At 48.0% G+C, this 26,940-nt stretch overlaps 1 protein-coding gene and 1 long non-coding RNA gene across 5 annotated transcripts; one reads left to right on the top strand and one right to left on the bottom strand.

Moving 5' to 3' along the window:
* Positions 1-1,592: 1,592 nt before the first annotated feature.
* FOXJ2 (forkhead box J2) lies at positions 1,593-25,751 on the bottom strand. 4 transcript variants are annotated; one of them, XM_050749540.1, is made up of 12 exons: positions 24,945-25,751; positions 21,620-24,711; positions 18,031-18,377; positions 15,151-15,225; positions 14,112-14,180; positions 13,790-13,930; positions 12,905-13,103; positions 8,902-9,309; positions 8,393-8,494; positions 7,305-7,514; positions 6,253-6,351; positions 1,593-4,348 (listed from the first exon to the last, which is right to left on the bottom strand). In XM_050749540.1, exons 3-12 carry the CDS (start codon positions 18,361-18,363, stop codon positions 4,260-4,262), a joined length of 1,725 nt encoding a protein of 574 aa, XP_050605497.1. In that variant the 5' UTR covers positions 18,364-18,377; positions 21,620-24,711; positions 24,945-25,751; the 3' UTR covers positions 1,593-4,259. The 4 variants fall into 4 exon arrangements, with proteins under 4 accessions (XP_050605497.1, XP_050605496.1, XP_050605495.1 ...); XM_050749539.1 differs by having other exon boundaries at positions 24,612-25,751; XM_050749538.1 differs by lacking the exon at positions 21,620-24,711.
* On the top strand, positions 25,374-26,631 carry LOC126931401 (uncharacterized). The gene is made up of 2 exons (XR_007717843.1): positions 25,374-25,441; positions 25,741-26,631. It is a non-coding gene; the product is annotated as an uncharacterized LOC126931401 (long non-coding RNA).
* The last annotated feature ends 309 nt before the right edge of the window (positions 26,632-26,940 follow it).

The following is a 26,940-nucleotide window of genomic DNA, read 5'->3' as shown; positions in this document are numbered from 1 at the left end:
CGAGATGTTATTTGTTCAATGGTTGAGGTGAAGATTACATTTTTTTAATAAAAACGAAAAATTTTATAAAGTATATGCAGAAATATTACAAATCACTAAGAATTCTCTCCGTTGAAGGATGTCTGACATAAAATTTGCGGTGCTACCTTTCCAGCTTATATATTAATTTGCTTGTATATTTTGTAAGAATAAGTGCTTTTCTCATGGTTCCTTGCAAGGCTCAGAGATTCTTGAATCCTTGTGTTTCACATTCAGAATATATCACAGTCTCTAAATATGCAGCAAATAAATCTCCTAGTGAGTGACTATAGACTTGCTATAATAGCAATTAGCCAGGCTTCCAGAAACCCCAGGATATCCCATAAGACCCTGGGAATAAGACCTAAACTCCTGGGGTTACTGCATAGGATATCAAGGTAAATAATCTTGACACAGTCATAAATATTTAATGTACAATGAGTAATCAGCATTTCTGGACTCCTTTTCTTTTCCATTTACTCTGGAAATGTATTCTGAAGAAATTCCTACAATTAGAATTCCCTCATTTCTGATGAAAACCTGGTGAGTACCTGTAACTATTTTGTACTGTATCTTCTCTAGGAAGTCCCAGATGCGAACACAACTCCTGTCCGAAGTATGTCTTTTCTTTTTTTTTTTTTTTGAGACGGAGTCTCATTCTGTAGCCCAGGCTAGAGTGCAGTGGCGCGCTTGGCACGATCCTAGCTCACCGCAACCTCCAGCTCTCAGGTTCAAGCGATTCTCCTCCCTCAGCCTCTCGAGTAGCTGGAATTGCAGGCGCCTGCTTGTAAAACTAAAATTTTTAGTTTTTATTTAAAAAAATTTAGGCGTCTTTATAGTAGAGATGAGGTTTCACCACGTTGGCCAGGGTGGTCTCGAACAGCTGACCTCGTGATCCACCCGCCTCGACCTCCCAAAGTGTTGGGATTACAGACGTGAGCCACTGTGCCCAGCCAATGTCTTTTTTTGTTGTTGTTTTTGAGAGAGAGTTTCGTTCTTGTTGCCCAGGCTGGAGTGCAATGGCACAGTCTTGGCTTACTGCAACCTCCGCCTTCCAGGTGCAAGCGATTCTCCTGCCTCAGCCTCCCGAGTAGCTGGGATTATAGGCATGCGCCAACCATGTCCAGCTAATTTTGTGTTTTTAGAGATGGGATTTTACCATGTTGGTCAGGCTGACCTCGAACTCTGGCCTCAGGTGATGCCCCTGCCTCAGCCTCCCAAAGTGCTGGAATTATAGGCGTGAGCCACCGTGCCCAGCCCCAAAGTACCGTATCTTAAATCTTTAAACTATCCTAAAATGCAAGCAAGGTGGGCCTACTCCATACACTAACCTACAAAGGGTGACTGACTCTCCCGCAATATTCCATCATACTTGATAGCATTTGAAAAGAGGAATGTTAAGGACGTGCCTTTGATGCTTCTTTCCCACCAATGTCACAAAAAATGTCAGGGTCAACTAATTCAACCTGGTGGTGAAAGGTGGAAGAGGAATAAAGACCAACTAAAACTAAATGATTTCACATTTCTCTTTTCCTCCCCTGGCCAAAAGAAATTTGAGACCACTACCAGTAAGATAAAACTGTAAACATTCTTTTTTTTTTTTTATTAAGAAAGCATGCAAAAAAACAATGACGACAACTTGTGAGACCATATACCCCCTTCCCAGGATGCAGCAATGCAAAGCATTATGGGTAGTGGCACAATGGACTCACCAAACCAGAAACATGAGGAGCAGGGACTGAGGAGAGAAAGGTTGGGATGGATGGATCTATACCAAATAATTACTCCTTTTGTCCCTCTCCTCCACTTTCTCTCTTATTTCCTCTTATAGGCAGTGAGCTTCTGCAGTTTTGCACACATCACCCAATACAACAATAATGACTGCACTTTGTGTCCAGCAATGCTAGACCAACAAGAAAAAGTAGTATTCTTTTTGTTTCATGAAGGGGAGGGGAAACTGAGGCCCAAAGGGAGTCAGGTTTGTCCTGTGCCATGTAGCAAGACTGGGCTTGGTGGAAGGGAGCTGGAATCTCAGGAGGCCAAATGGCCAATCTCCAGTCCCAGAACCAAACTTCACTACCCTGGCTGCACACCAGAATTCTTCATGAGACTAGTTTGCAGAAGACACAGATGAACAAGGGGCATTTGCATGTATAATTCAGTCTACCCTTGCAAATCCTGTATGGATCTGAACAGGAAAAGGGTTTAGAAAAGAGGAGTGATCATTTACAAAGGGGGAACATTGAGGAGAACTAATGGGAAGTTATGTGTAGGACACACCCTGACTGGAAGGAATAAGGAAGGAAAAGATGCCTAAAATAGAGACACTGGGCAAAGGCATTTTGCCACCCTCTAAGAGAAATTCTCCTTTCCCCAATGGGAAATATTATGTCATACTTCAACCCCACTAAGTGCCCTCCAACGTCATGGGAGATTCAAGCCACTCGCACCCCCATTTCTTTCTTACAAAGGCTTCAAAGAAATAAAGTGCTCTTTAGTTAACTGCCCCATCTTGCCCCTTTACTTCAGCCTCACTGGACTTCTTCAATAAACTCTCACATATAACCCCCTTCCAAAAAAAGGAAAGGGGTGGATGAAAGAAAAAAGCAGGAGAGCAGAAAGCCAAATCTCTTGGAAATCATGGGTAAATAAAATAATATGAATGAAAAGCAGAAATCACAAAGAAAGTGGCCTTGTCTATTCCATACATTTTGTCCCACAGCTTTTCAGCAAGTGAAATAAGGACAGAAATAAAATTGTTCTTCCCTCTCATAACTAAAATTCAACAATTAACATTAAATATACACTGAGTACTTTGCAACGGTGAGTCATGGCCACCCCTTGCAAAAGAGATGAGTTCGCTCTATACCTTTTTCTGGGGGTCCCCCTTGGCCCTCACTGAACTCTTGCCTCTGATTATTTACTCACCTCCACCAATCTCCTTCACCTCTCAAAGCCTACTTGCAAAAGCTTCAGCCAGATGATCTAGATTCCAAGAGAAGCATCTGCCTATATATTTAAAGAACTAAAATATTCCCTATCCATTTCTTTGCCAGCTCTCTTTTCCTCTCCCCATCCTCCTACCACCAACACTAAAGGTTTGGTTCTGCTATGAGAGGTGAGAATGAGATTCCCATCATGTCTTAGGACATGATGAAACTCAGAGTGATAATGGGTTACTCTTTCTTGAGAATCCCAGAAAATGGGGGAAGAAAAAAGATGGGTGGAAGATTTGGGCAAACAATTAAAGGAGGACAAACTAATATTTGCTGAATGGGAAAAAGGGATAGGAAGATAATTCGTAAATGCAAATAAGAGCCACAATTAATTTTCAGAGAAAATCGTTTAAAAGGCCAAAATAATTAGGTTGGAATCATCTCCAAGAAGCTAAAACTATGCCAAATAGTTGTCCTCATGCCCTACCATAGAAGCAGAGTTTGGGCTAAAACCAATCCTATCTTCTTACAGAATGCACTCGAAACAAGACAATGGACACTGATGTAACATGGCAGTGTACACTCAGTTTCACACTGACTTATATTCCATCCCTTTCAACCCAGGTCTCCAATTCCAATAGGATTTTATTGTCACCCTCCTGCACCACCATCATCACTTTCACCCCGATAGGAAATGCAGACTGGCAGAAGTAAGGATTGAAGGTATAAAGGGACAAGGAAGACCTCAGAGGACAGAATTAGCACCATTTTAAAACCTCCAAATTCTTGGCTGCCAAGTAATGTTTCAGACCGTTTCTACTTGGTAATGTGGCCTCTCCAGTCCTGGCCTGAAACTGACGGGAACAAAAAACAATTTAGGGCCAAAAGGTGGGATCAGCATCGAGTTTCTCCAAGAGAAAGGTAAATTGGAGACTGAAACTTTTCTCTGTAGCTATCACGGCTTCATCTTCCAGCCTGATGATTTTAAATTAGCAAGAGGTGGACATGATCCATGATGTAGGGACAGGAGACTACAGACAGTATATAACCAATAATAATAATAATAATAATAGAATAATAATAAAAGAACTAGGAAAAAACAGGAAGGAAGAGAGCAGAACGAGGCAGGAAAGAGGGGGTTATCTTCGGCAGCATCTTGCAGTGGCTTCTCCGACAGAGAAAGAACAAAAAGAGGATATATGTCTATATACAGACGTGGGGGGGAGGGACGGGTTGGGGTTGCTCTTTCTCCACTGCCAGACTTCACCATGCGGCCCTGGGCTGATCTCCACACTCTGTGATGCACTAAGTGATTAAGTCCCAGTCGAAGTCATCAGGGATCTCCTCATTGGCACCAGGAGGTGGCACTGGTGGCCGAGGGACCATATGGTGTGCTGTTAGAAAGAAAGAAAGAGAGTAAAAGGAGAGTGGATGGGAAGCTGTTCCCTCAATTTAGAAGGACTGTGCTCAGCCCCAGATAACACCACAAGGAAGGCCGTGCAAAGTGATCGCCCTTATCAGCTGGAGTTATTTTTGGTTGCAGGTCACCATTTCAGTGAGGTCTCAGGAAATAAACTAGAGCTAATTACATTCCACAGCAATTAAATATTATGCTGCCATTAAAAATTATACTTCTGATGCCAGGCGCAGTGGCTCACGCCTGTAATCCCAGCACTTTGGGAGGCCAAGGCAGGCAGATCACAAGGTCAGGAGTTCGAGACCAGCCTGGCCAACATGGCGAAATCCCACCTCTACTAAAAATACAAAAAATTAGCAGGGTGTGGTGGCACGTGCCTGTAGTCCCAGCTACTCAGGAGGCTGAAGCAGGAGAATAGCTTGAACCCGGGAGGCAGAGGTTGCAGTGAGCCAAGACTGTGCCACTGCACTCCAGCCTGGGTAACAGAGCGAGACTCCATCTCAAAAAAAATTATACTTCTGAAAACATATAATAATGATAAAATAACATACAGAAGACAATATCATATGGCCGGGCACGGTGGCTCATGCCTATAATCCCAGCACTTTGAGAGGCCAAGATGGGTGGATCACCTGAGGTTAGGAGTTCTAGACCAGACTGGCCAACATGGTGAAACCCTGTCTCTACTAAAAAATAAAAATTAGCCAGGCACAGTGGTGGGCGCCTGTAATCCCAGCTGCTCGGGAGGCTGAGGCTTGAGAATCACTTGAACCTGGGAGGCGGAGGTTGCAGTGAGCCAGGTCACACCATTGCCTGCTGCACTCCCGCCTGGGCAACAGAACAAGACTCTGACTCAAACAAACAAACAGAAGATAATATCACATGAAATAGTATAGAAATTTGTATTTATATTATATGGACAAAGAATACAGAGAGTCAGATGTCACCCCCAAAACTGAAAACACTTGTGGTTAGGCAGAATAACAGTGATTTTTCTATACGTGTCTAAATGTGAAGGATCTGTTCATTTTGTTCTGTCTATGGCAATTTAGTGTCTCCCTACCCCACACCCACTGTCAGAGATAGTTCAATCCCAGACCCCCAATTCTGGAGATCAGGTGACAGGAAAGCAGACATGGGCACAAAGCAAGTATGTGTGGATAACAAATTCATTTTATTTGCCTGAGCACGTCTTCCATCTAGATTCCAAGGCCACACATAAATGTTGCACATAGCTATCTTTTGCTTACATGTACGCTTTCACTTCCTTTTACTATTGCAGTTACTAATTTTAAAGTACATCTAGCCGGGGGCAGTGGCTCATGCCTGTAATCCCAGCACTTTGGGAGGCAGAGGCGGGTGGATCACTTGAGGTCAGGAGTTCAAGACAAGCCTAGCCAACATGGTAAAACCCTGCCTCTATTAAAAATACAAAAATTAGCCAGGCATCGTGGTGTGGGCCTGTAGTCCCAGCTACTTGGGAGGCTGAAGCAGGAGAATCATTTGAATCCAGGAGGTGGAGGTTGCAGTGAGCCAAGATTGCACCACTGTACTCCAGCCTGGGCAACAGAGCGAGACTCTGTCGAAAAGAAAAGAAAAGGGGAAGGGAAGGGGAAGGGTGGGAGAAGGAGAAGGGTAGGGGAAGGGAAGGGGAAGGGAAGGGGAAGGGAAGGGGAAGGGAAGAGACATCTGTCTTCGTTAGTCTCCCCTGACATATACCTCCTTAGCAGGTAGCCCATCCTCCAGCCTTGGGAATTATAAAGGCTCATTCCCTCCTGTGAGATGCAGGCAAAAATGCACAGAATGCCAGCTCAGAGTCAAAGGAAAGCAAAACAACTCATCAGAGTACAACGGTTTTGAAACAAGCTTCCTGGCTCCTACCTGGGCGATTGTATCCTGCTGAGTCCTGGGTGGGGATTGGGTACATTGGTGATGGGCCAGGGTAGAGGTGCGGAGCTTGTGGGTGCCCATAAGAGTTCACTGCCAAAGCAAGACAAGAGTTACTTGAGTGGGGGGGGGAGGTCACTGTACTCAACAAAGCAGGGACAAAAAAAATATACCCTTGCTCCCATCCTCCTTCTCTCTTCCCTGCCCTGTTCTGTAGCTCCTGCAGGCATGAAGGCTTTCTGCAAAAGCTGTCAGTCCTCACCACTGAGGGTAAAAAGAAATGGATAGTACAATTGTGAAATAGGAAAGATATAAGAATGAAAAATATAGAAACATAGAGCCAGGTATGGTGGCTCATGCCTGTAATCCCAACACTTTGGGCAGCCGAGGTGGGCAGATCCCTTCAGCCCAAGAGTTTGAAGATAGTCTGGTCAACACGGTAAAATCCCAGCTATATACAAAATACAAAAAAAAATAGCTGGACATGGTGGTACACACCTGTAGTCCTAGCTACTCAGGAGGCTAAAGTGGGAGGATCACCTGAGCTCCAGGAGGTCAAGGTTGCAGTGAGCCGTGATCACACCACTACACTCCAGAGCCTGGGCGACAGAGCGAGATCTCATCTCAAAAAAAAAAAAAAAAAAAAAAGCAAGAAACAGAAACATAATCATGACATCTCTCTCATTTCACTAGTTTGAAGATCACGTAAGTATAGAACCACCATTTCATCTGGTATCGCCCCGGAGGTAGGGATTACTGAGATGCAAATTTAAAATAGGGCCTTTCTTTACCCTCCCTTTTCTTAAGTAATTCTGATCTCCCAAACCGAGGTCTAAAAAGGAATCATACAGTCTATTCCTTTTGCATTTGTCAGTTTAGAACTTCGCTGATTCAACAGATATTCAGTCACTGATAAACTATTCAGTCACTGCTCAATTTGGGTCGCTGCCCCAGAAAATCCTTTCTCTCAGTTCTTTTTTGCCTTTCTGCTACGCTTCCTTTTCTACATAGTCTCCACCTCCATGGCAACTGGCTTTGTGCAGTACCTTGGCTCATGGCGGACTCCTGTTTGCCACTGGTGAGGGCACAGGAGTCAGCAATACGGGCAGGGGCTGGTGGGCGGTGGGGACCCCCTTGAGGGGGCACGTGACCAGTCTGAGTAAGGAAGTGGTTGAGGGAGTCACACAGATTGGCAATGTGATGCTGGTCGAGGGTCCAGTTCTTCTGCTCTGCCTGTCGTAGACTCTCCATCAGTTCTACAAAGAGGGAAGCAAGCAATGCAAACCTTGCAGAGGTAGGAAGCCCCTATCAGACCCAGCCCTATCTCACCGTTCCAAACACACCATCAATCACCCCCACTGATAACAGGCACTAACAATAACAATGTACATCTTTCAGAGCTCTGCATTTTCACACTCATTCCACTTGATCCCGTGTACCAAATTCTTATAATCTCCATCTTACTGATGAGTAAGATAACTGTTCAACGTGACTGAGTGACTCAGCCAAGGTCACACTGTCAGTATCAGTAAGTGGTGACAAAACTACAAAATAGTGGTCCAGGGCTTCTAAATTCCTGAGGGCCTTCTCTCTCCCAAAGACAGAATGGACTAGGATAATTCACTGCCATATTGTGAGTTAAGACAAGATTAATTTGAGTTAACTTGAAAATAATGTAAATATTATCCATCTTGTGTAAAAAGAAGCTGGGCGTGGTGGCTCATGCCTGTAATCTTAGCACTTTGGGAGGCCGAGGCGGGTGGATCACCTGAGGTCGGGAGTTCGAGACCAGCTTGACCAACAAGGAGAAACCCCGTCTCTACTAAAAATACAAAAAAATTAGCCAGGCGTGGTGGCAGGTGCCTGTAGTCCCAGCTACTCAGGAGGCTGAGGCAGGAGAATGGCGTGAGCCCAGGAGGTGGAGGTTGCAGTGAGCCGAGGTCACGCCACTGCACCCCAGCCTGGGCGACAGAGCGAGACTCTGTCTCAAAAAAAAAAAGAAAGAAAGAAAGAAAGAAAAACAATGAAATCCTAAATTCTGGAACTTCATTTGACAACCCCCTTCCGGTTCTAGTTTCTATTGGGTTTTCCCTTACAGTGTATCCCTCCCTTCCTCCATCCTTTGATCACTAACCTGAGAATTGTGACTGCTCAATGCTGGACCAGTTGAGCCGATTCACCATCTTGAAGCTTTCCTTTAAAGAGTCAATATTAGAGCACCAGTCAGAAGGAAAGGCTGTAAAGAGGAGGGGAAAGTGGATAATAAGAGAGAGTGAAGTGTAAGACAGCAGTCAACTGATACCAGGCTGACGACATGTAAGATTCTTGCACCTATACAGACTATCAGTTGCATTTCCAAGTTTTGGACTCTCCCTCCCTGGGGGTTTAGGACTGGAAAAGCTATCTATGCTTTAGGTACAGCCAGGCTCATGGTCAGGAGAATATGTAAAACAATCTCAATTGATCCAAGAATTCTGCAAGACAGAGCTCTAAGTACTAACGTTGTTCAGATCAGCCCACATGAAGGAGCGAAGCCTAAAAGACCCATTGTTAACTTCCTAACTAACTGCACCTCCATGCCGGAGTTAGGACAAGGACATCACCCCACCCTCCTCTAGATCACTCTGCACCCTCCTTACTCACCAAAGCCAGTGTTGTTGATGGCAGCCTGGCCTTGTGCCTGCGGCTGTGGAGGTGGTGGCTGCTGGGCAGGGTGGGAGTGGGGATGGTGCTGATGAGGGTGGTAGCCTCCGTGCTGCAGGGGGGGTGGATGCATGGCCATCACAGGGGGAGGCCCATAGCCTTCCGCCCCAGCTTGCTTTCCCCCTGGTGGGGTACAACCATCCGGGCTAGGGGTGTGCAGTGGAGGAGCACCGCCTACAGCTGAGGGGCCCTGGGCAGATGCCTGCTGCTGTTGTGGCTGGGATTGCTGGGGAGGTGGCTGTGGCGGCTGCTGCTGCTGCTGCTGCTGTTGAGGTGGCGGTGGCTGCTGCTGCTGATACATGTAGTAGTTGTTCGAGGGTGGGATGTCCCCCAAGAGAGAAGAAAAGCCTGCAGGTGGGGAGGAGGCAGGCAAGTGACTTAGGCAATGCATTTTTCACGAAATGGGATTTTCCCTGGCTTGCAATGGTAAGCCTCAGACCGAAACTGTGGAGTTAAAAGGTTAAGAACGGGCCAGGCACGGTGGCTCAAGCCTGTAATCCCAGCACTTTGGGAGGCCGAGATGGGCGGATCACAAGGTCAGGAGATCGAGACCATCCTGGCTAACATGGTGAAGCCCCGTCTCTACTAAAAAAATACAAAAAACTAGGCGGGTGCCTGTAGTCCCAACTACTCCGGAGGCTAAGGCAGCGTAAACCGGGAGGCGGAGCTTGCAGTGAGCTGAGATCTGGCCACTGCACTCCAGCCCTGGCGACACAGCGAGTCTCCCTCTCAAAAACAAAAACAAAAACAAAAAAGGTTAAGAACATTCTAGGATGGCCGGGCGCGGTGGCTCAAGCCTGTAATCCCAGCACTTTGGGAGGCCGAGGCGGGCGGATCACAAGGTCAGGAGATCGAGACCACAGTGAAACCCCATCTCTACTAAAAATACAAAAAATTAGCCGGGCACGGTGGCGGGCGCCTGTAGTCCTAGCTACTCAGAAGGCTGAGGCAGGAGAATGGCGTGAACCCGGGAGGCGGAGCTTGCAGTGAGCCGAGATCGCGCCACTGCACTCCAGCCTGGGCAACAGCGTGAGACTCCATCTCAAAAAAAAAAAAAAAAAAAAAAAAAAAAAAGAACATTCTAGGGCAGCAAAGATCCCTGTGGCGCTCCTGGCAGGTACAAGAGACAGGAAGGCACTTAGGTTAGAGGAGGGCCCCGACAGTGTGAAGACCACTGAAATCTTACTAAAAAGGTCAGCGTGTAGCGTTTAATGCTACTGTTTAGGGATTTGTCTGTAGGCCTGAAATCACAGTTTCCCAGCAGGTGAACTTTAAAAAAGAAACCATCCCTGGTCGTCTAGTGTTTAGGGGGGAAAAAAAGTAAATCAGAAACAAAACAAAGCCATTGGTCGTCTATTACCTCCTCTTCCTTATTTTCTCTACACTCTGCTACTGCCAACTAATTCCTGTATCCTCTAGAAACAAATGTAGCTTGGGTACGGAGCAGACAGGATGGAGTTATTTCTCAAGCAGTTATTTCTCAAGCAGACAGGCCAGGAAGAACAAAAGCCTGAGGCTAGGGGCTTTCAGTCACAATAAAACTTGAGTGAACTCTAGGCTGTCCTCACCCAATCTAATGTTTTACTTTATTTTTTTTTTTTTTTTTTTTTTTTTTTTGAGACGGAGTCTCGCTCTGTCGCCCGGGCTGGAGTGCAGTGGCGCGATCTCGGCTCACTGCAAGCTCCGCCTCCCGGGTTCACGCCATTCTCCTGCCTCAGCCTCCCGAGTAGCTGGGACTACAGGCGCCCACAACCGCGCCCGGCTAATTTTTTGTATTTTTAGTAGAGACGGGGTTTCACCGTGGTCTCGATCTCCTGACCTTGTGATCCGCCCGCCTCGGCCTCCCAAAGTGCTGGGATTACAGGCGTGAGCCACCGCGCCCGGCGTTTTACTTTATTTTTTATGGTTTCTCGTGTTCCCGCCTCCAGGCAACCAATGGAATCCACCTGAGTTGGAGTCATTTCTCAAGCAAATGCTACAGTCTTGGAACACAACTCTAGAAATTGATCCCCTGGGCCATACAAGAAGAATTCATGAAAATTAATATAAGTTTTCCAAAAAGTGACTAAACAGTTTTTATCATTCCATTTAGCCCCTGCTGCTAACATAGGGCCACTGCACAGAATGAGAAGGTCCAATGCCTCACCTGAAATCAACCTCACCACTGTCTCTAAGTTATTTTAAAAAAGAACACACAGATATTACAGAGGGCTGAACCAGATGTTCTCTCAAGGGGCCTCCCGATAAAAACTTTAAGTCATTCTCACATGATAATTAGGAAAATGTGCATGGACAAGATACCAGCTGATATTAAGGATGCATTATCAATTCTGTTAGGAGTGATAATGTCATGGTAGATAACTAGAAGAAAGTCATCATTTAGGGATGTATATCAAAATTGTATTTATGAGTGGAATGACATGGTATATGTGAATTCCATTAAATTACTCCAATATTTAGAAGGCTCAGTGGTAAACAGAACAAGCCTAATAAAATACTGATAACTGTTAAAGTTGGACGATGGAACACAGGGGTTTTATTATATTTTTCTCCACACTTTTGCATCTGTTTGCAACTTTTCACAATAAAAGTAACATAAATATAAATGCACTAAAAAGGAAAAAGAAACTGTTCTCACAACGAAACGCAAGGATTCTTGGGGAGAGGATACTGCTGCTGCCCCCTCGTGGTCATCCTCCAGATGACTCTCCTGCAGCCCCTAAAATCACTGCCCTTAGTTCTGGAAGGGGCAATCCTCCAACTCACTTTCTGAAGCTAATAACCTAGCTTGCCTCCTGAAACAGCTGTATTTGCACAAGGACAGATGAGCTCGCTTGACTCCAAACAGTTTTAGTTCATGAAATATTTCCTCTGAGTAGTGATACCTCTCTTTGTGTTAAAAATAAGAAATAAGGGTCAGGCGCGGTGGCTCATGCCTGTAATCCCAGCACTTTGGGAGGCTGAGGTGAGTGGATCACCTGAGGTCAGGAGTACAAGACCAGCCTGGCCAACATGGTGAAACCCCGTCTCTACTAAAAAATACAAAAATTAGCTGGGTGTGGTGACAGGAGCCTGTAATCCCACCTAACTGGGAGGCTGAGGCAGGAGAATTGCTTGAACCCGGCAGGCCGAGGTTGCAGTAGACCGAGATTGCAACACTGCTCTCCAGCCTGAGCGACAAAAAAGCGAAACTCCGCCTCAGAAAAAAAAAAAAAAAAAGAAAGAAAGAAAGAAAGAAAGAAATATGGCTGAGCACAGTGGCTCACACCTGTAACCCCAGCACTTTGGAAGGCTGAGGTGGGTAGATCACTTACTTGAGCCCAGGAGTTTGAGACCTGGCCAGCCAACATGTTGCAACCCTGTCTCTACTAAAAATACAAAACTCAAGACGGGCACGGTGGCTCACACCTGTAATCCCAGCACTTTGGGAGGCTGAGGCGGGTGGATCACCTGAGGTCAGGAGTTCGAGACCAGCCTGGCCAACACAGCGAAACTCTGTCTCTACTAAAAGTACAAAAATTAGCTGGGCGTAGCAGTGTGCGCCTGTAGTCCGAGCTACTCGGAAGGCTGAGGAAGGAGAATTGCTTGAACCCGGGAGGCGGAGGTTGCAGTGAGCCGAGATCTCGCCACAGCACTCCAGCCTGGACAACAGAGTGAGACCCTGTCTCAAAAACAAATAAAAATAAAAAAAACAAAAATCAGCCAAGCATGGTAGCACGTGCCTGTACTCCCAGCTACTTGAGAAGTTGAGGTGAGAGAATCGTTTGAACCCATGAGGCGGAGGTTGCAGTGAGCCGAGATCGTGCCACTGTACTCCAGTTTGGGCGACAGAGTGAGACCCTGTCTCAAAAAAAAAAAAAATTTAAAAAAAGGAAAAAAGAAAATACCACTTGTTCAACAAGATAAAAAAGTCTCCATGTACCCATCCCAACTCCAGACTCACCGTGCTGAGAGGAGGAAGAGGACTTCTCCAGCATGGACTTATAGAGGTTGCGGAAGGACCAACTTAGATCCTGAAAGTTGATCTCTGAGTAGGAGAATTTAAAGTCGTGGTTGGTGTTATAGAGGGGAGGGGGACCCTCAGTACTTTCTCGACCTGAAGACCCTGCTGCCACTGCTCCACCATCCACAGATCCTGTGCCCTGCAAAAACAGGTAAGAAATTCCTGATCAGTGTCCCAGCTGAGGGACCAATAAAACCCTTCGACGGTCACCAGGCTCTCTTGCCTGTCCTCTTAATCCTCGCCCAGCTCTTCAATGGCCCAGCATCATTTTCTCCTTCTTTGCTCATTGGTTCTTATCTTGAATCTACCCTCTTCAGTCTCCATTTCTTCTTTTTGTTTGTTTGTTTCTGAGGCAGGGTCTTGCTCTGTCACCCAGGCTGGAGTGTAGCAGCGTGATCTCAGCTTACAGCAACCTCCACCTCCCAGGTTCAAGTGATTCTCGTGCCTCAGCCTCCTGAGTAACAGGAGCTATAGGCGCATGCCACTGTGCCCAGCTAATTTTGTATTTTTAGTAGAGATGGGGTTTTGGCATGTTGGATAGGCTGGTCTCAAGCTTCTGGACTCAAGTGATCCGCCTGCCTCGACCTCCCAAAATGCTGAGATTACAGGCATGAGCCACTGTGCCCAGCTTTTTCATCCTGATCTTTCTCAAAGTTCTGCTGTGCCTTTCTATTTCTCTCTATTTCCCTCTTCTGCTTTCCCCTTCTTTCTCAATTTAGCTGCCTCATATATCACAGATACTCAGTACACAATTCTGAATAAACAGGGACACATCTGAATCTATTCAGCACCCATGCCATGACCCCTGCCATATCTGCTTCCTACCTGGCTGTAGCTAGCAATAGATGTGGGGCTCTGAAGTGACATCTGCGGATTCCCCTCAGGAGGCAGTGAGGCTTCTCCGCTTCCTGGAACGCCTCCCCGTGGGCTCTTGCTGGCCTCCTGTTCTGGTGAGTCCTGGGACAGCTGAGGGTTGTGAAGAAAAGGCAATCTATCAGCAGAGGCACAACAGCCTCCCAAGACCCATGGTTTCCCCTCTGCCGGTATGCCTTCCACCTTTGCCTCTCAAAGGACTGAACATCCACAAGAGGAGGTGGAAGGAGCAGCTGGCTCAGATATGGCATCTCCCCATGAGCTGGGAACTTACATCATCATCTGGAGGGTGTCTTCTCTTTCGGGAAATGTCAGGGCAGGTGTCAATTGTCCAGTAGGAACCCTGGAAGGAGATCCCATCCCCACAGAAAACAAAATCATTACATTCAGAACCTCCCAGGGTTCCGGGTATTAATGAAGAGCAAATTTGTCCTAGAAACTCACTGAGTAGGCCAGAGGTACTCCTGTGGTCCAAACACAGGCCTCGATTGTTTTGGAGGGGCAGAACAATGGCATCTAGCTCAAAGAGCTGAAAATGTCCAGATACAGCCTCTCCCTTCCCTTCTGACCTGAGGCAAAACTTGCTTGGACTTTAGCATCCACATCTGTCAAATGGAGAGAATGATCCATCCCTTCTCTTTTATGGGGGAACCACCAGGGACTTTTCTATAGAGATGTTTGTACAAAGGTTATTAGGTCTACCTTTTACATCTAGGAAAAAAGAGTGCCACACAAAAAAGGGGGAGCATGAAAGTCAACTTTACGCTAAGTATTTCTATTTAAAAAAAAAAAAAAAAAAAGATTTCACAGTCTTTTTTTTTTATTTTTTGAGATGGAGTTTCACTCTTGTTGCCCAGGCTAAAGTGCAATGGTGTGATCTCAGCTCACTGCAAACTCTGCCTCCCAGGTTCAAGCAATTCTCCTGCCTCAGCCTCCTGAGTAGCTGGGATTACAGGCATGTACCACCACGCCCAGCTAATTTTTTGTATTTTTAGTAGAGACGGGGTTTCACCGTGTTAACTAGGCTGGTCTTGAACTCCTGACCTCAGTTGATTCACCCGCCTCGGCCTCCCAAAGTGCTGGGATTACAGGCATGAGCCACCGCGCCCAGCCTCACAGTCTTCCTTAGTCACCCATTCTAGTGGGGGCCCACAAGCTTGACAACCAAGCTTCCTCTGAGAAAAAATAAAGATGCTTCTCTAATTAGCATGATTTCCTCTTCTGGGCAATTAAAACAGCCATGGGACTCTGGGCTGTCAACTACTTCACTCTCCTTCCTGCTCCTCCTTTCAATGCTTATAGGAGTCTCTTACCTTCCCAGGGTCATCCCGAGGTCTGGGCACCTTCCGGAAACACTTGTTGAGAGAAAGGTTGTGCCGTATTGAATTCTGGAGATGCAGAGAAGCAAGTTAGGCCTGAGCATTGTGCAGAGCAGAAAATTTTCCAATAGAACACAGAGGGACACACAAAAAAACATAATAAACCATGGAGGTGAAGTATCAGGGCAAGCTTAGTACCTCTTAACTACACTGATGGAGGGAATTATGCATCAAATAGCAATAGCAATGAGATAAGAAAAATGCAGAGATTAAATTGATGGGAGGGAATGGCTACAAATTTGAATACTAATGCTTCTGAAAAACTGATTATATAGTTTTTCAATCTTTCCAGCCAACTGACAAGTATATAAATGCCTCACAATCACATCTGCCCAGTTCCTCAATCTACCCTACTGATAGCAAAAGAACAATGTTTTACAACTTTTTATATACATTATGAATGAAACAAAAACACAGATCACCTTCATTTTCTCAATAGCCCATAGAATGTTCACATTCGGAGGAAAGAAATATTGTATAAGTGTGTTGGGGCCGGGCATGGTGGCTCACGCCTATAATTCCAACACTTTGGGAGGCCGAGATGGGCTGATCACCTGAGGTCAGGAGTTCGAGACCAGCCTAGCCGACATGTTGAAACCCCGTCTCTACTAAAAATACAAAAAATTAGCCGGGCGTGGTGGCACGTGCCTCTAATCCCAGCTACTCAGGAGGCTGAGACAGGAGAATCGCTTGAACCCAGGAGGCAGAGGTTGCAGTGAGCCTAGATCATGCCACTGCATTCCAGCCTAGACAACAAGAGCGAAACCCCATCTCAAAAAAAAAAAAAAAAAAATGTGTGTGTTGGGTGGGGTTGGGGGTTATGGTAGCTAGGAGGGACATATTTACAAAGGCAAAGCTCAGTGGGCCAGGCATAATGGCTCATGTCTGTAATTCCAGCATCTTCGGAGGCCGAGATAGGAGGATCACTTGAGTCTAGGAGCCTGAGACCAGCCTGGGCAACATAGTGAGACCTCATTTCTACAAAATAAAAAAAATTCCTGTGCATGGTGGTACACGCCTGTAGTCCAAGCTACTCAGGAGGCTGAGGTGGGAGGATTGCTTGAGCCCAGGTTCAAGCTCCAGTGAGCTGTGATTGTACCACTACAATCCAGCCTGGGTGACACAGCAAGACCCTGTCTTTAAAAAAAAAAAAAAAAAAAAGAGAGGCCAGGTGCAGTGGCTCACACCTGTAATCCCAGCACTTTGGGAGGCCAAGGCAGGAGGTGGATCATTTGAGGTCAGGAGTTCGAGACCAGCCCAGCCAACATGGTGAAACCCCCGTCTCTACTAAAAATACAAAAAAAATTAGCTGGTTGCAGTGGCAGGTGCCTGTAATTCCAGCTACTTGGGAGGCTAAGGCAGGAGAATCGCTTGAACCTAAGAGGAGGAGGTTGCAGCAAGCCAAGATTGCACTACTACACTCTAGCCTGGGCCACAAAGCAAGACTCCGTCTCAAAAAAAAAAAAAAAAAAAGAGGCCGGGTGCAGTGGCTCACACCTGTAATCCCAGCACTTTAGGAGGTCAGGGCGAGTAGATCACTTGAGGTCAGGAGTTCCAGACCAGCCTGGCCAACATGGTGAAACCCCATCTCTACTAAAAATACAAAAATTAGCCGGGCAGCAGTGGCGCACACCTGTAATCCCAGCTACTCGGGAGGCTGAGGCAGGAGAATCGCTTGAACCCGGGAGGCGGAGGTTACGGTGAGCCGAGATCATGCTACTGCACTCCAGTCTAGGCAACAGAGTGAGACCCTGTCCCCCACCCCTGCAAAAAAAGAAAAAAAGAAAAGAAAGCTGAGTGCTTTCAATAGTCTCCAACTCACTACATGGTTTGTATGTCAAATGGGGATTTACAGAGTGAGGGAACTACATATTAAGTTCCCATTCCTACTCAGCAATTGACAAATGAGCTACTGCTCCAAAAAATTGAGCATATCAGCCTTCCTTCTTTGCTTGGGAGAAGAGCCCCTTCTTTCTTCATCTCCAGCCAAACAACTTAGCTTCTCATTACTTGCTTGGTAGCCAGCTGTTGGTAAAGAACCTAATTATATTATTATTTTTCTTGGAATGCAGCTTTTCAAAAGATGATGACTGTGCAATGGAGCTATGGAAATCTGATGATCTAGATTAGATTCCTACCTTTAGGTAGGAAGGAGTGATGCCATGCCTTGCATAGTGACTGGAACATCGTAGAATGGTAATAAACATTTGTGAAATGAATGAATATCCTCTTTGAGGGATCAGAAGACAAGAGGGTGCGGGCCGGGCACAGTGGCTCATGCCTGTAATCTCAGCACTTTGGGAGGCTAAGGTGGGCAGATCATGAGGTCTGGAGTTCGAGAACAGCCTAGCCAACATAGCGAAACCCTGTCTCTACTAAAAATACAAAAAAATCAGCCAGGCATGGTGGCGGGCACCTGTAATCCCAGCTACTCAGGAAACTGAGGCAGGAGAATCGCTTGAACCTGGGAGGTGGAGGTTGCAGTGAGCCGAGATCATGCCATTGCACTCCAGCCCAGGCGACAGTACGAGACTCTGTCTCAAAAAAAAAAAAAAAATGAAGATAAGAGGGTGTGACAAGCAACAGTATCCCGCCATCCCCATCACTATACTTAATGGCTTGGAGCTTCCCTGATATACCTTATAAAAGTTGTTCAACTCTGAAAAACAGTAGGGGGCAGAACATATGAGATTTTAAGTTTTCACATCTCTGAGACAAGCCAGAGTAAACTGAACAGGTTACAGGAAGAAACAAAAGTAGAGAAAAAGGTTGTTGAAGGCTAAATCTAAGCCAAAATTACAGAAGCATTCCCACCTTCCAACCAATGCCAGCATTCTTGTAATAGGGGAAGTTATCACAGATCCAGCGGTAAATCTCGCTGAGAGTCATCTTCTTGGCTGGAGAGGAGTTGATGGCATAGGTGATGAGAGTGGCATAGCTGTATCGTGGCTTGCCATCCTGGTGAACTGCTGCCTCATCTTTGCTCAGGGTGGCATTAGGATCTGTGGGTGAGCCTGGTGAACACTTGCGGCTGCTCCCGGGAGGCCCAGCCTGGGAGGCACTTCCAAGCTTCTCAATGGTAGCTCGGAGGGTCAGCTGGGGAAGCCAGTCTATGGAGGTGAGGCTACTCTCTAGGTCAGAAGCCATGGTACTTCTGGCTTCTGCAGAGAAGAAGACAAAGAGGAGACGAAAAGACTGGGGGCAAGTAATACTCAAATCCTTTTGTTTGAGGGAAGGAGAGTTTCTTCCTGCTCTCATTCCCATCAGACACCCATGGCATGGCCTTCCACCAGGTGTTCCCAGAATCCCCAAGCAGATCTACCAGATGATGGACTGCTAGTTACCCTACAGCTTAACGTGGAGCACGGCCAAAAGGCCTCTCCATATAGGACTAAAAGAGATCAAACTTCACACCAAATTGAGCTATTTCCTCAATTCACCTTACTTATAGCCCTACAACATAGTATTTTTAAACGATGTAGGAATGAGTTTGAAAAAAGAAAAACCCCACTTAGCAGGTGAAATTAAAGTCCATTCTCCAATCATGTGACACCTGTTGTATTTTCATACAACATCCAGACAGATGGCATGAATGTCCACGTAAAGAAAAGGTCTACCGGCCAGGCGCGGTGGCTCAAGCCTATAATCCCAGCACTTTGGGAGGCCGAGACGGGCGGATCACGAGGTCAGGAGATCGAGACCATCCTGGCTAACACGGTGAAACCCCGTCTCTACTAAAAATTACAAAAAACTAGCCGGGCGAGGTGGCAGGCGCCTGTAGTCCCAGCTACTCGGGAGGCTGAGGCAGTAGAATGACGTAAACCCGGGAGGCGGAGCTTGCAGTGAGCTGAGATCCGGCCACTGCACTCCAGCCTGGGCGGCAGAGTGAGACTCCGTCTCAAAAAAAAAAAAAAAAAAAAAAAGAAAAGGTCTACCTAAATACAAACATACATGGATGAAGCACGCACCAACACTTTTAAAGACGTTTCCTACTAGATATATTACGAGCACTTGCCCTTTTTATCCCACACACATGTACACCTGAGGCATATTAGATATATCCCAGGCATAAATTATACATGACAACCAGCAGACAGATACATAAACAGTGAAGCACATACACAGAGATCACGATTACATATACAGCATACATTACCACCAGAGCACAAAGTCACACACAGAAGCAACACATCCTGAGTACACAGCTGCCCTCACACTTTTTAAGCTACCCCTTGCATGCTCCCGCCCACAGACACCACCACCAGGAAGAAGTCATCCACAAGGACCTCCCACCTCTCAGCCTGCTGGGCTTCACCCAGCCAGGGAGACACCCAGCTGTGTGCCTACCGGTAACAATCAGATAGCCTGGCTAAAAATAGCCACTCTGGGACTCGGAGCTGGCTCCCCTTCTCCGCCCTCCTCCTCCCTCCTTCCTTCCAGCCAGGCAGGCACGCTCGCTGCACCTCCATGCAAACTCCTGGAGCTGCCAGACCGCCTACGCCTGATGTTTGCACGCCCTGCTGCCACCCACACTGCCTGGGCGCTCTTCCCAGCAGAGAGGTATAGCTACAGCGACGTCTTGCTGAGGGAAAGTGAAGAACGATGGGTGCTATCTGTATTGCAGGGTCTAGAAAGGCTGGCAGGAAGCACTAGGTAGCCATTTGGCACTCCCCTAGAGCTGATGCCAGCAACCCCTAAGCACTTGCTGCCTAACAGGTTTGTGCCTGCACAGCCGCCAGATTCCAGCTAACATTGTCTTCCTCAGTCCCACCAGGGCATTTCTCCTGAGGAGCCAGGACTAGACGGCCTCAAAGTTCAGAATCCTGAACAGAAACACATGATGTAAGTGATCTCTAAATCCACAGCTAGATATATGCACAAGCGTATCCATAAAATACAACAGATCCACACACTTTGCAGTCTAAAACTCAACAGCAGATAGGACCATGTCCCCCTCTCTCCTGACCCCATCACATCTTTCAGGGTCTCAGCTCCCTCTTCTATCCTAGGTAGTGATTCTTCTGCCCTTGACCCTTAAGCTTTTCTGCTAGGGGTCAGCATTCTCACTTGCTCCCTTCTCCCCAAGGCCCACCCACGCAGATGGCAATCTGCATGTGTGCACATGTACCCAGCCCTGTGCTCCTAACCAACACCACGCCCACTCCACAAGGCTGAAGGAAACACCTTAGTGCCTCAGGGGCTGGGGCAGCAAGAGACCCAACTGTAACCCAAGAATTGTTGGACAGGAGAAAAGGGGCGGAGGGAGAGGGATGGCAGGTTTATAAATAGCGTCATAAAGGGTTTCCCCTTTATCCTCAGCTTCTCTCCCACCATCCTCCTCTGCATCCCACTACCACCTTGCCCTAACCATGGAAACTTGGAAACTAACAGGAACACTTAATCATTCCAGGAACCTCACACCTTTCAATACTACTAAGTCAAAACACCCCAGCCCCTGGGCTATAGCAGGGTACTTGTAGCAGGATCACAGTCCTGTAGCTGGGTCATCCGAACTGAAGAGTGGTATGCCAATGAGCAGGTTTCCAATGACCAGGGTCCTCCTGGGTCCTCCCCAGATGGGGAGGTCCCTAAAGTAGTTCTGCCCTATTCCCTATTATCTCTTTCTAAAGATCCCTAGGAAATTTCATCTTAAGAGCACAAAGGCCTTCTGTTGATATTTCGTTTGAAACAACTTTTCCAACATTGGACAGGGGCATGAGAGTCGATTTAAAGTGTTTAGAGGGCTTACAGAAGAACCCACTTGGCACATGCCCATCACAGTGAGTGCCTGAAAGGGAAGCACTCTCAGCCTTGTGCAAGTTGTTCTATGCCTTTCCCTACCCTTACCCCAGCACCAGGTTAGGACACTGAGGTTAAATTTAACCTTTCTCCAGCCCCCTTCCAGTCAGCCCTCCAGATACAGCCCCCAGCACTCAAAATATATTCAGATCTCACCAGCTACAAGCAGTATGTAGCATCTGATCCTTTTGATCTTTCAGCACCGTTCTCCTTTGACCCATTCCACTTCCTCACACTCTTCACTTCCCCATTTGCGAAGGGCAGCCCAGTGTGTACAGCCTCAGAGACTGAGGTTCCTTGGTTCTATTCCAAATCCTCCTGGGCTGTCCCTAACCATCCCTTGCCTCTTTGATGAAGTCCTTTTTTTTCTTTTTTTAGAGACAACACCTTGCTCTGTGGCCCAGGCTGGAGTACAGTGGCGCGATCTCGGCTCACTGCAACCTCCGTCTCCCAGGTTCAAACGATTTTCCTTTCTCAGCCTCCCGAGAGGCTGGGATTATAGGCACGTGCCACCACGCCCAGCTAATTTTTGTATTTTTAGTAGCGATGGGGTTTCACCATGTTGGCCTGACTGTTCTTGAACTCCTGACCTCAGGTGATTTACCTGTCTCAGTCTCCCAAAGTGCTGGGATTACAGGTGTGAGCCACCATGCCAGGCCCCCAGTGAAGTCTTGATGCCTCAGTTTTCCCCTTCAATAAAAGAGATGAACTCATAAACCCTGCCAAAGCATCGTCCCTGGAGGGAAGTGAATGAAACTTAATGAGCTCGTGGCTGCCACACATTCCATGCTCCCCAAAATAATGGCATGAGGCTAATGTTCAGGGCTATTATTAGAAAGGCAAACAAGAGGTACTTCCATTTTTCAGTCCAACCAACCTAGTTACCCAGACCTCTCTCTCCAGGTGGGCCTTGTGCCACGGGGCTTGGGCAGAACCTGAGTCAGGCCACATTCTTCTCTGTGAGCTGGAAGACTGAAAGGAAATACCCATAGAAGCTGGGAAAGGCAGCCAAAGGGCAGGCTCCATCACATCCACAGGACGTCTAATGAAGACTACAGAACTGGGAGAAAGGCAGAGAAAAACAGACAGACATTCTGGGAGTGAAAGACTGATCCTGGATGAAACATATAAGATCCACAATAATAGGCTCAGTTTTCTTCCCATTTTATCTGAAAGGCCACTAATTGTTCTAATGCCAATGTCAGGTATTCACATGTGATAACTTCCTGCCCCGTACAGAATGCCAGAGCAAAGAGGGCAGTGCCTAGGTGTAGCACATGAGGAGTTAGGCTGCCTGAGTTTCTTTCTTTCTTTTTTTTTTTTTTTTTTTTTTCTGAGAGAGAAGTCTCGCTCTTGTCCCCCAGGTTGAGTGCAATGGCTTTATCTCAGCTCACTGCAACCTCAGCCTCCCGGGTTCAAACGATTCTCCTGCCTCTGCCTCCCAAGTAGCTGGGATTAAGGCGCCTGCCACCACGCCCGGCTAATTTTTGTATTTTTCGTAGAGACGGGGTTTCACCATGTTGGCCAGGCTGGTCTCAAACTCCTGACCTCAGATGATCTGCCCGCCTCGGCCTCCCAAAGTGCTGGGATTACAGGCGTGAGCCACCGCGCCTGGTCAAGCTGCCTGAGTTTCAATCCCCAGCTCCACTAGTTTGATTGTTGTAAGGATTACCTTGAGTTCATATTTTCAGAGCACTCTGTAAGTGCTAAATAAATGTAGCTATTGTTTTTGAATGGGGAAAAATGAGAATATTAGAAATTAAAAATTAGCAAACTGACAGACTCTAGATGGGAGTGGAAGCAGCAAGCCTGCAGTGGTTTGCATCACAAAGCCTGCACTGAGTCTGCAATGCTTTTCAGGATGTCGGAATCTCAAACTTTTCCTTTGGAGATAACCACCCAGTACTAGATAATGCGAGGATCAGGAAGACTCCAGGGATGAAGGAATGAGGGACTATCATCTCTTATCTTCCAGGGAGAACTAAGTGTAGTCCTAAGACATGGTCTGGGAAAGTACTCTCTAAACCACAGTTAATCCCACTCAGTAGCCACCTACTTCTAACTGATTCCAGAGAGGCAAGGAGGGTTAGGGAACTCAGTCCAAACAGGACCAGTTAAACTGTGTGGCGGTGGCGGACTTGGAGGTGTTGTGATATAGTTCACCCTGAGCCATTCAGGCAGGTGGTGAAGTACTTTATAAGAAAGAGGCTGCTGTTAACCAGAGTGGCCTCTTTTGTAAAAGGTAGGGGAGGGAGCTCCGGAGTTAGGAGTCAAGGATCCTCATCCTTTTGCAAGCAGCAGTATCAGCAATGAAGCTCTCTTATTAGTCCTAGAAGAAATGATCCCAACCTGAGACTGGGCTGCCCTGCTGCTTAAAGGACTGTCCTGTAGACTGTCATGAGGGCTCCCACTGGCTGGGGGAGGCCAAGCCTTTCCCCTCAGGTGGGCATCCTTACCACCTCTCCATGTCCGTGTACAGGGGCACCTGCTTCTAGAGGCCCATCAGAAACACACAATTCTAGGTAACTGGAGTATAGTCTGAAAAGCACAGTAAGCACCTGTCTCCACACACTTACCCACTGGAAACAGAGAGAGCCACACTCACCTGAATTAAGAAGTATATGCATGTTGTCCTACAGCACAGCCACGCAAACCTGTGCCCTATCTCATATACCACCAGTAGCTTCCAGGACAAGTGAATGTGCTCAGGAACTTAGGTAGAACTCACCCATGCCCCAGAAAGAGGAGGAAATATGAAAGGCCAAGTCAGATGAAGCCTCCTTCACAACTTGTCCTTGCTGTGAGACAGAAGATAAGGTATCTGCTCATGGCGAGGCAGGAAAGCAGACACCCAGCTAGTGATCTCTCCTAAAAACAGCCCAGGCTTCAGGGGAGGATTTCCTGGTACCCTTTTCCTGCCTTTTCTGAAGATTCTGGACTTTGATAATTCCCTAGCTTATGAAGGAAAACTTTAACACAAGGTTCCGGGAACTCAGAACTGAACAAGAAACAGGAAGGGAGAGGATGAGACTATTAGGTACTTTTCTGGAAGGAAACTTTATATACTCCTCAAAAGTGAAATCTCTCCAGTGGTCAACTTGTTTAGATGGAAATATGGAGAGAAGTGGAGCAGCAGCCCTCCTCCCTTCGTATCCAGGATCTAATTTTTCCTGAAGAATTGTGAGCAAAAAACAGGAGCTGAGAAGGAGACTGGGGCAGTGGTACAGGGCCAGCATCAAGGAAGCACTTCAACCCAGGAGCTGGCATTCCCCTGCACACTTTCTTCTCGCCTCAGAACATGTGGGATTCCCATTTTCCCTTTGGATTTTATGGGCAGAGGCATACATCCAGCTAGCAATGGAAATGTCAGGAGAGGAGGCCTCTTGGTGTCTGAGATAGGATGAGCAGGAACAGACTGCTTTTCTAGTCAAGGGAGCAGTAATTGCAGTAAGCTGGAGGGAACACCTCTGGTGAACACTAAGCTGACCTCGGCGTGCCCTGGGCAAGGCCAGGACACCAGATGCCACCGTGATTTTCATGAGAACCCGCTCTCCAGGTGCAAAGGCCCAACGTGAAGGGCGGTCTGGGAGTCTTACCACTGGTTGGGTTGTGTACACAGCATGCACGTTCTCAAAACGCAGCCGTTTTCCGATATCCCTTTTCCTCAGCATGAAAACATCCACTTCCCTAAGGGACCTAAAATGAATCCCATCCCTTTAGTCCCCAAACACTAAGAAACCCATTTCTCCAAGCTTCTGCCGCAAGATGTGAGTTCAAATCCAGGAGGCCCTTGGATCACATTTCCCACTGGATTTTCTGAGTCATCACTCTTGTCTTCCCCGGTAGTGAAACCCACGATCCACCAGCTCAACCCCGTACACCCACTAGTGCCAGACGATGACAGAGAGAAGATGAAAGAAAGCACTAACCTGTCTCCAAGGTTCCCCTGGCAAAGGGAGGGAAGCACTTGGTACTGGAGTTTGGGGCTGGAGGGATTCCCCTCTTCAGAGACAGGTGACGGCGCTCATCCTCAGTGGCTCTTCCTGTACTTGGCTGAGCCTCCCAAGTTGGTGAGGGGAACTTGGTCCCCTGAGGATGAGGAGCCAAGGGAGGAGGAGGGGGAGGGGGAGGAGAAGGAGGTCCTACTTGGGGAAGGTGGCACACCCCCCACACCCTGCTTGTTACCCTGGGGAGGAGGGGAGGAGCCTCTCCCAACCAGGAGTTGTCTCCTCCCCCTTGGGGGAGTTCCCCTCCCCCCCAAACTGGATCTTTCTGAGTTGGAGGGCTCTTTCTGTCTGCTGGAGATCTGAGCGGAGGGGCTCTACCCCGTTCCACTGTATAGGCACGAGGAAGTTGAGGGGGAGGCCTCCCCTCTCCAGAAGGCTGAAAGCCGATTCCTCTTCTTTCCCTGGAGTGGCTTCTGAACGTAAGGACTCCTGTCCCCTGTGAATATTGGTGGGCCGAGGGTGCTACTCCATAGGCAGAGCCCTCTCTCTCTTTGCCTCGAAAGTCCTGAACTGTTGAGATTGTGTGTTTGGAGGGGCGGGGGCGCGCTAGGGTGGTCTCACTCTGCTTCTCTGCGGAAAGCTCCCCTCTTTCCACTTCTGGGGGTCTCCTCCCCGGCCAGTACAGGGGTCTTCCTCGCCTCTAGGCAGAAGAGCGGCGTCCCCCCACGGGTCTCTTCTTTCCCTCACCCGAGTGGTAAGGGTCTTTTCTCTCCAACAGGGGGAGAGGTTGCTCGCGTCCCCGCTCCCGCCTCCGCTCCCGGGGTGCCCCAGAGGGTGGGGCTTTCGTACTCCCGGCTCTCCCTGAGCTGGCCTGGGCAGCACGGTCCGGGAGGCCGCGGCTGGAGACTCCGGTCCCTGCTACTGTGGCGGCAGCACCTCCTCTAGGGCCGTCCTGTCCGGTCCGCTCCCTTCGGCGCTTGGGGCTCCCAGCGCTGCCACCGCTCGGGCTCCGGCCAGTCCGGGCTCCCGGGGAGCCAGAAGGCGGACGGACAGTGTCAGGGCTCGGCGCGGGCTCGGGCTCGGCTCGGCTCCGCTGCAGGCCCCGGCTCCTCCCCGGCCTCCGCGCCGCGCTCCGAGCCCCTCCCCCTCCCCCGCCCGCCGGCCGCCGCCGCCACCGCCTCCCGGCGCGGGTTAAGGAGGAGCCGGGCGGCGCCGAGCCGCGAGCCGCGAGCCGCGCGGTCCGGTGTGCACTCCGCCTGGAAAGCCACGGCTGCGCTCATGCCGGCGAGGGGTCTCGCAGCCCTAGCCCCGCTGCGGCCGCGTGGCTCCGGGAGCTCGCTGTCTACCCGGGATGACAACTCACTGCTCCCCGTCGGGAGATTCCCTCGTGCGCACCGTACACCATCAATTCCAGCCGACACCCCGACCCCGGCGTTTCATTGTTAAACTCCGAATACAGATGAACAGCCCCAGCTTTCTCAGGACTGTCTTTGATGGGCTTCTCTTTCCCTCGAGATAATTTATAAAGGATCATGAGCATTGAGTTGAAGATTGGGGTGAAGTTTATATGTTACCCTTATATCATCCTGGAATTTAGTAAATGCTCCTTGAATGAGTGGATACATGATAAATGAGCGTGTAACGGTGAAATAAACATCAGAAGATCTGGGTCCTGTACCTTGTTCCAGCTTCGTAAACTTGTGCATGGCCCTTGTTCTCCGCAATCTTGCTCAGCGAAGAAGGGAACTTGATATTCGGCCTGCTTACCCTTTACAGCTGTCACATCCTGGAGTCATATTATTCTGCTGCAAATTCTTATATATTTCATACTCTGGCTTTTTTTTTTTTTTGAGACGGAGTTTAACTCTTATTGCCCAGGCTGGAGTGCAATGGCGCGATCCCGCGTGCAATGGCGCTATCTCGGCCCACTGCATCCTACGCCTCCTGGGTTCAAGTGATTCTCCTGCCTCAGCCTCCG

The sequence above is a fragment of the Macaca thibetana genome, chromosome 11 (genome assembly GCF_024542745.1).
Source record: "Macaca thibetana thibetana isolate TM-01 chromosome 11, ASM2454274v1, whole genome shotgun sequence".
NCBI classification, from domain to species: Eukaryota; Metazoa; Chordata; class Mammalia; order Primates; family Cercopithecidae; genus Macaca; species Macaca thibetana.
This window is presented reverse-complemented; position numbering and strand designations above follow the sequence as displayed.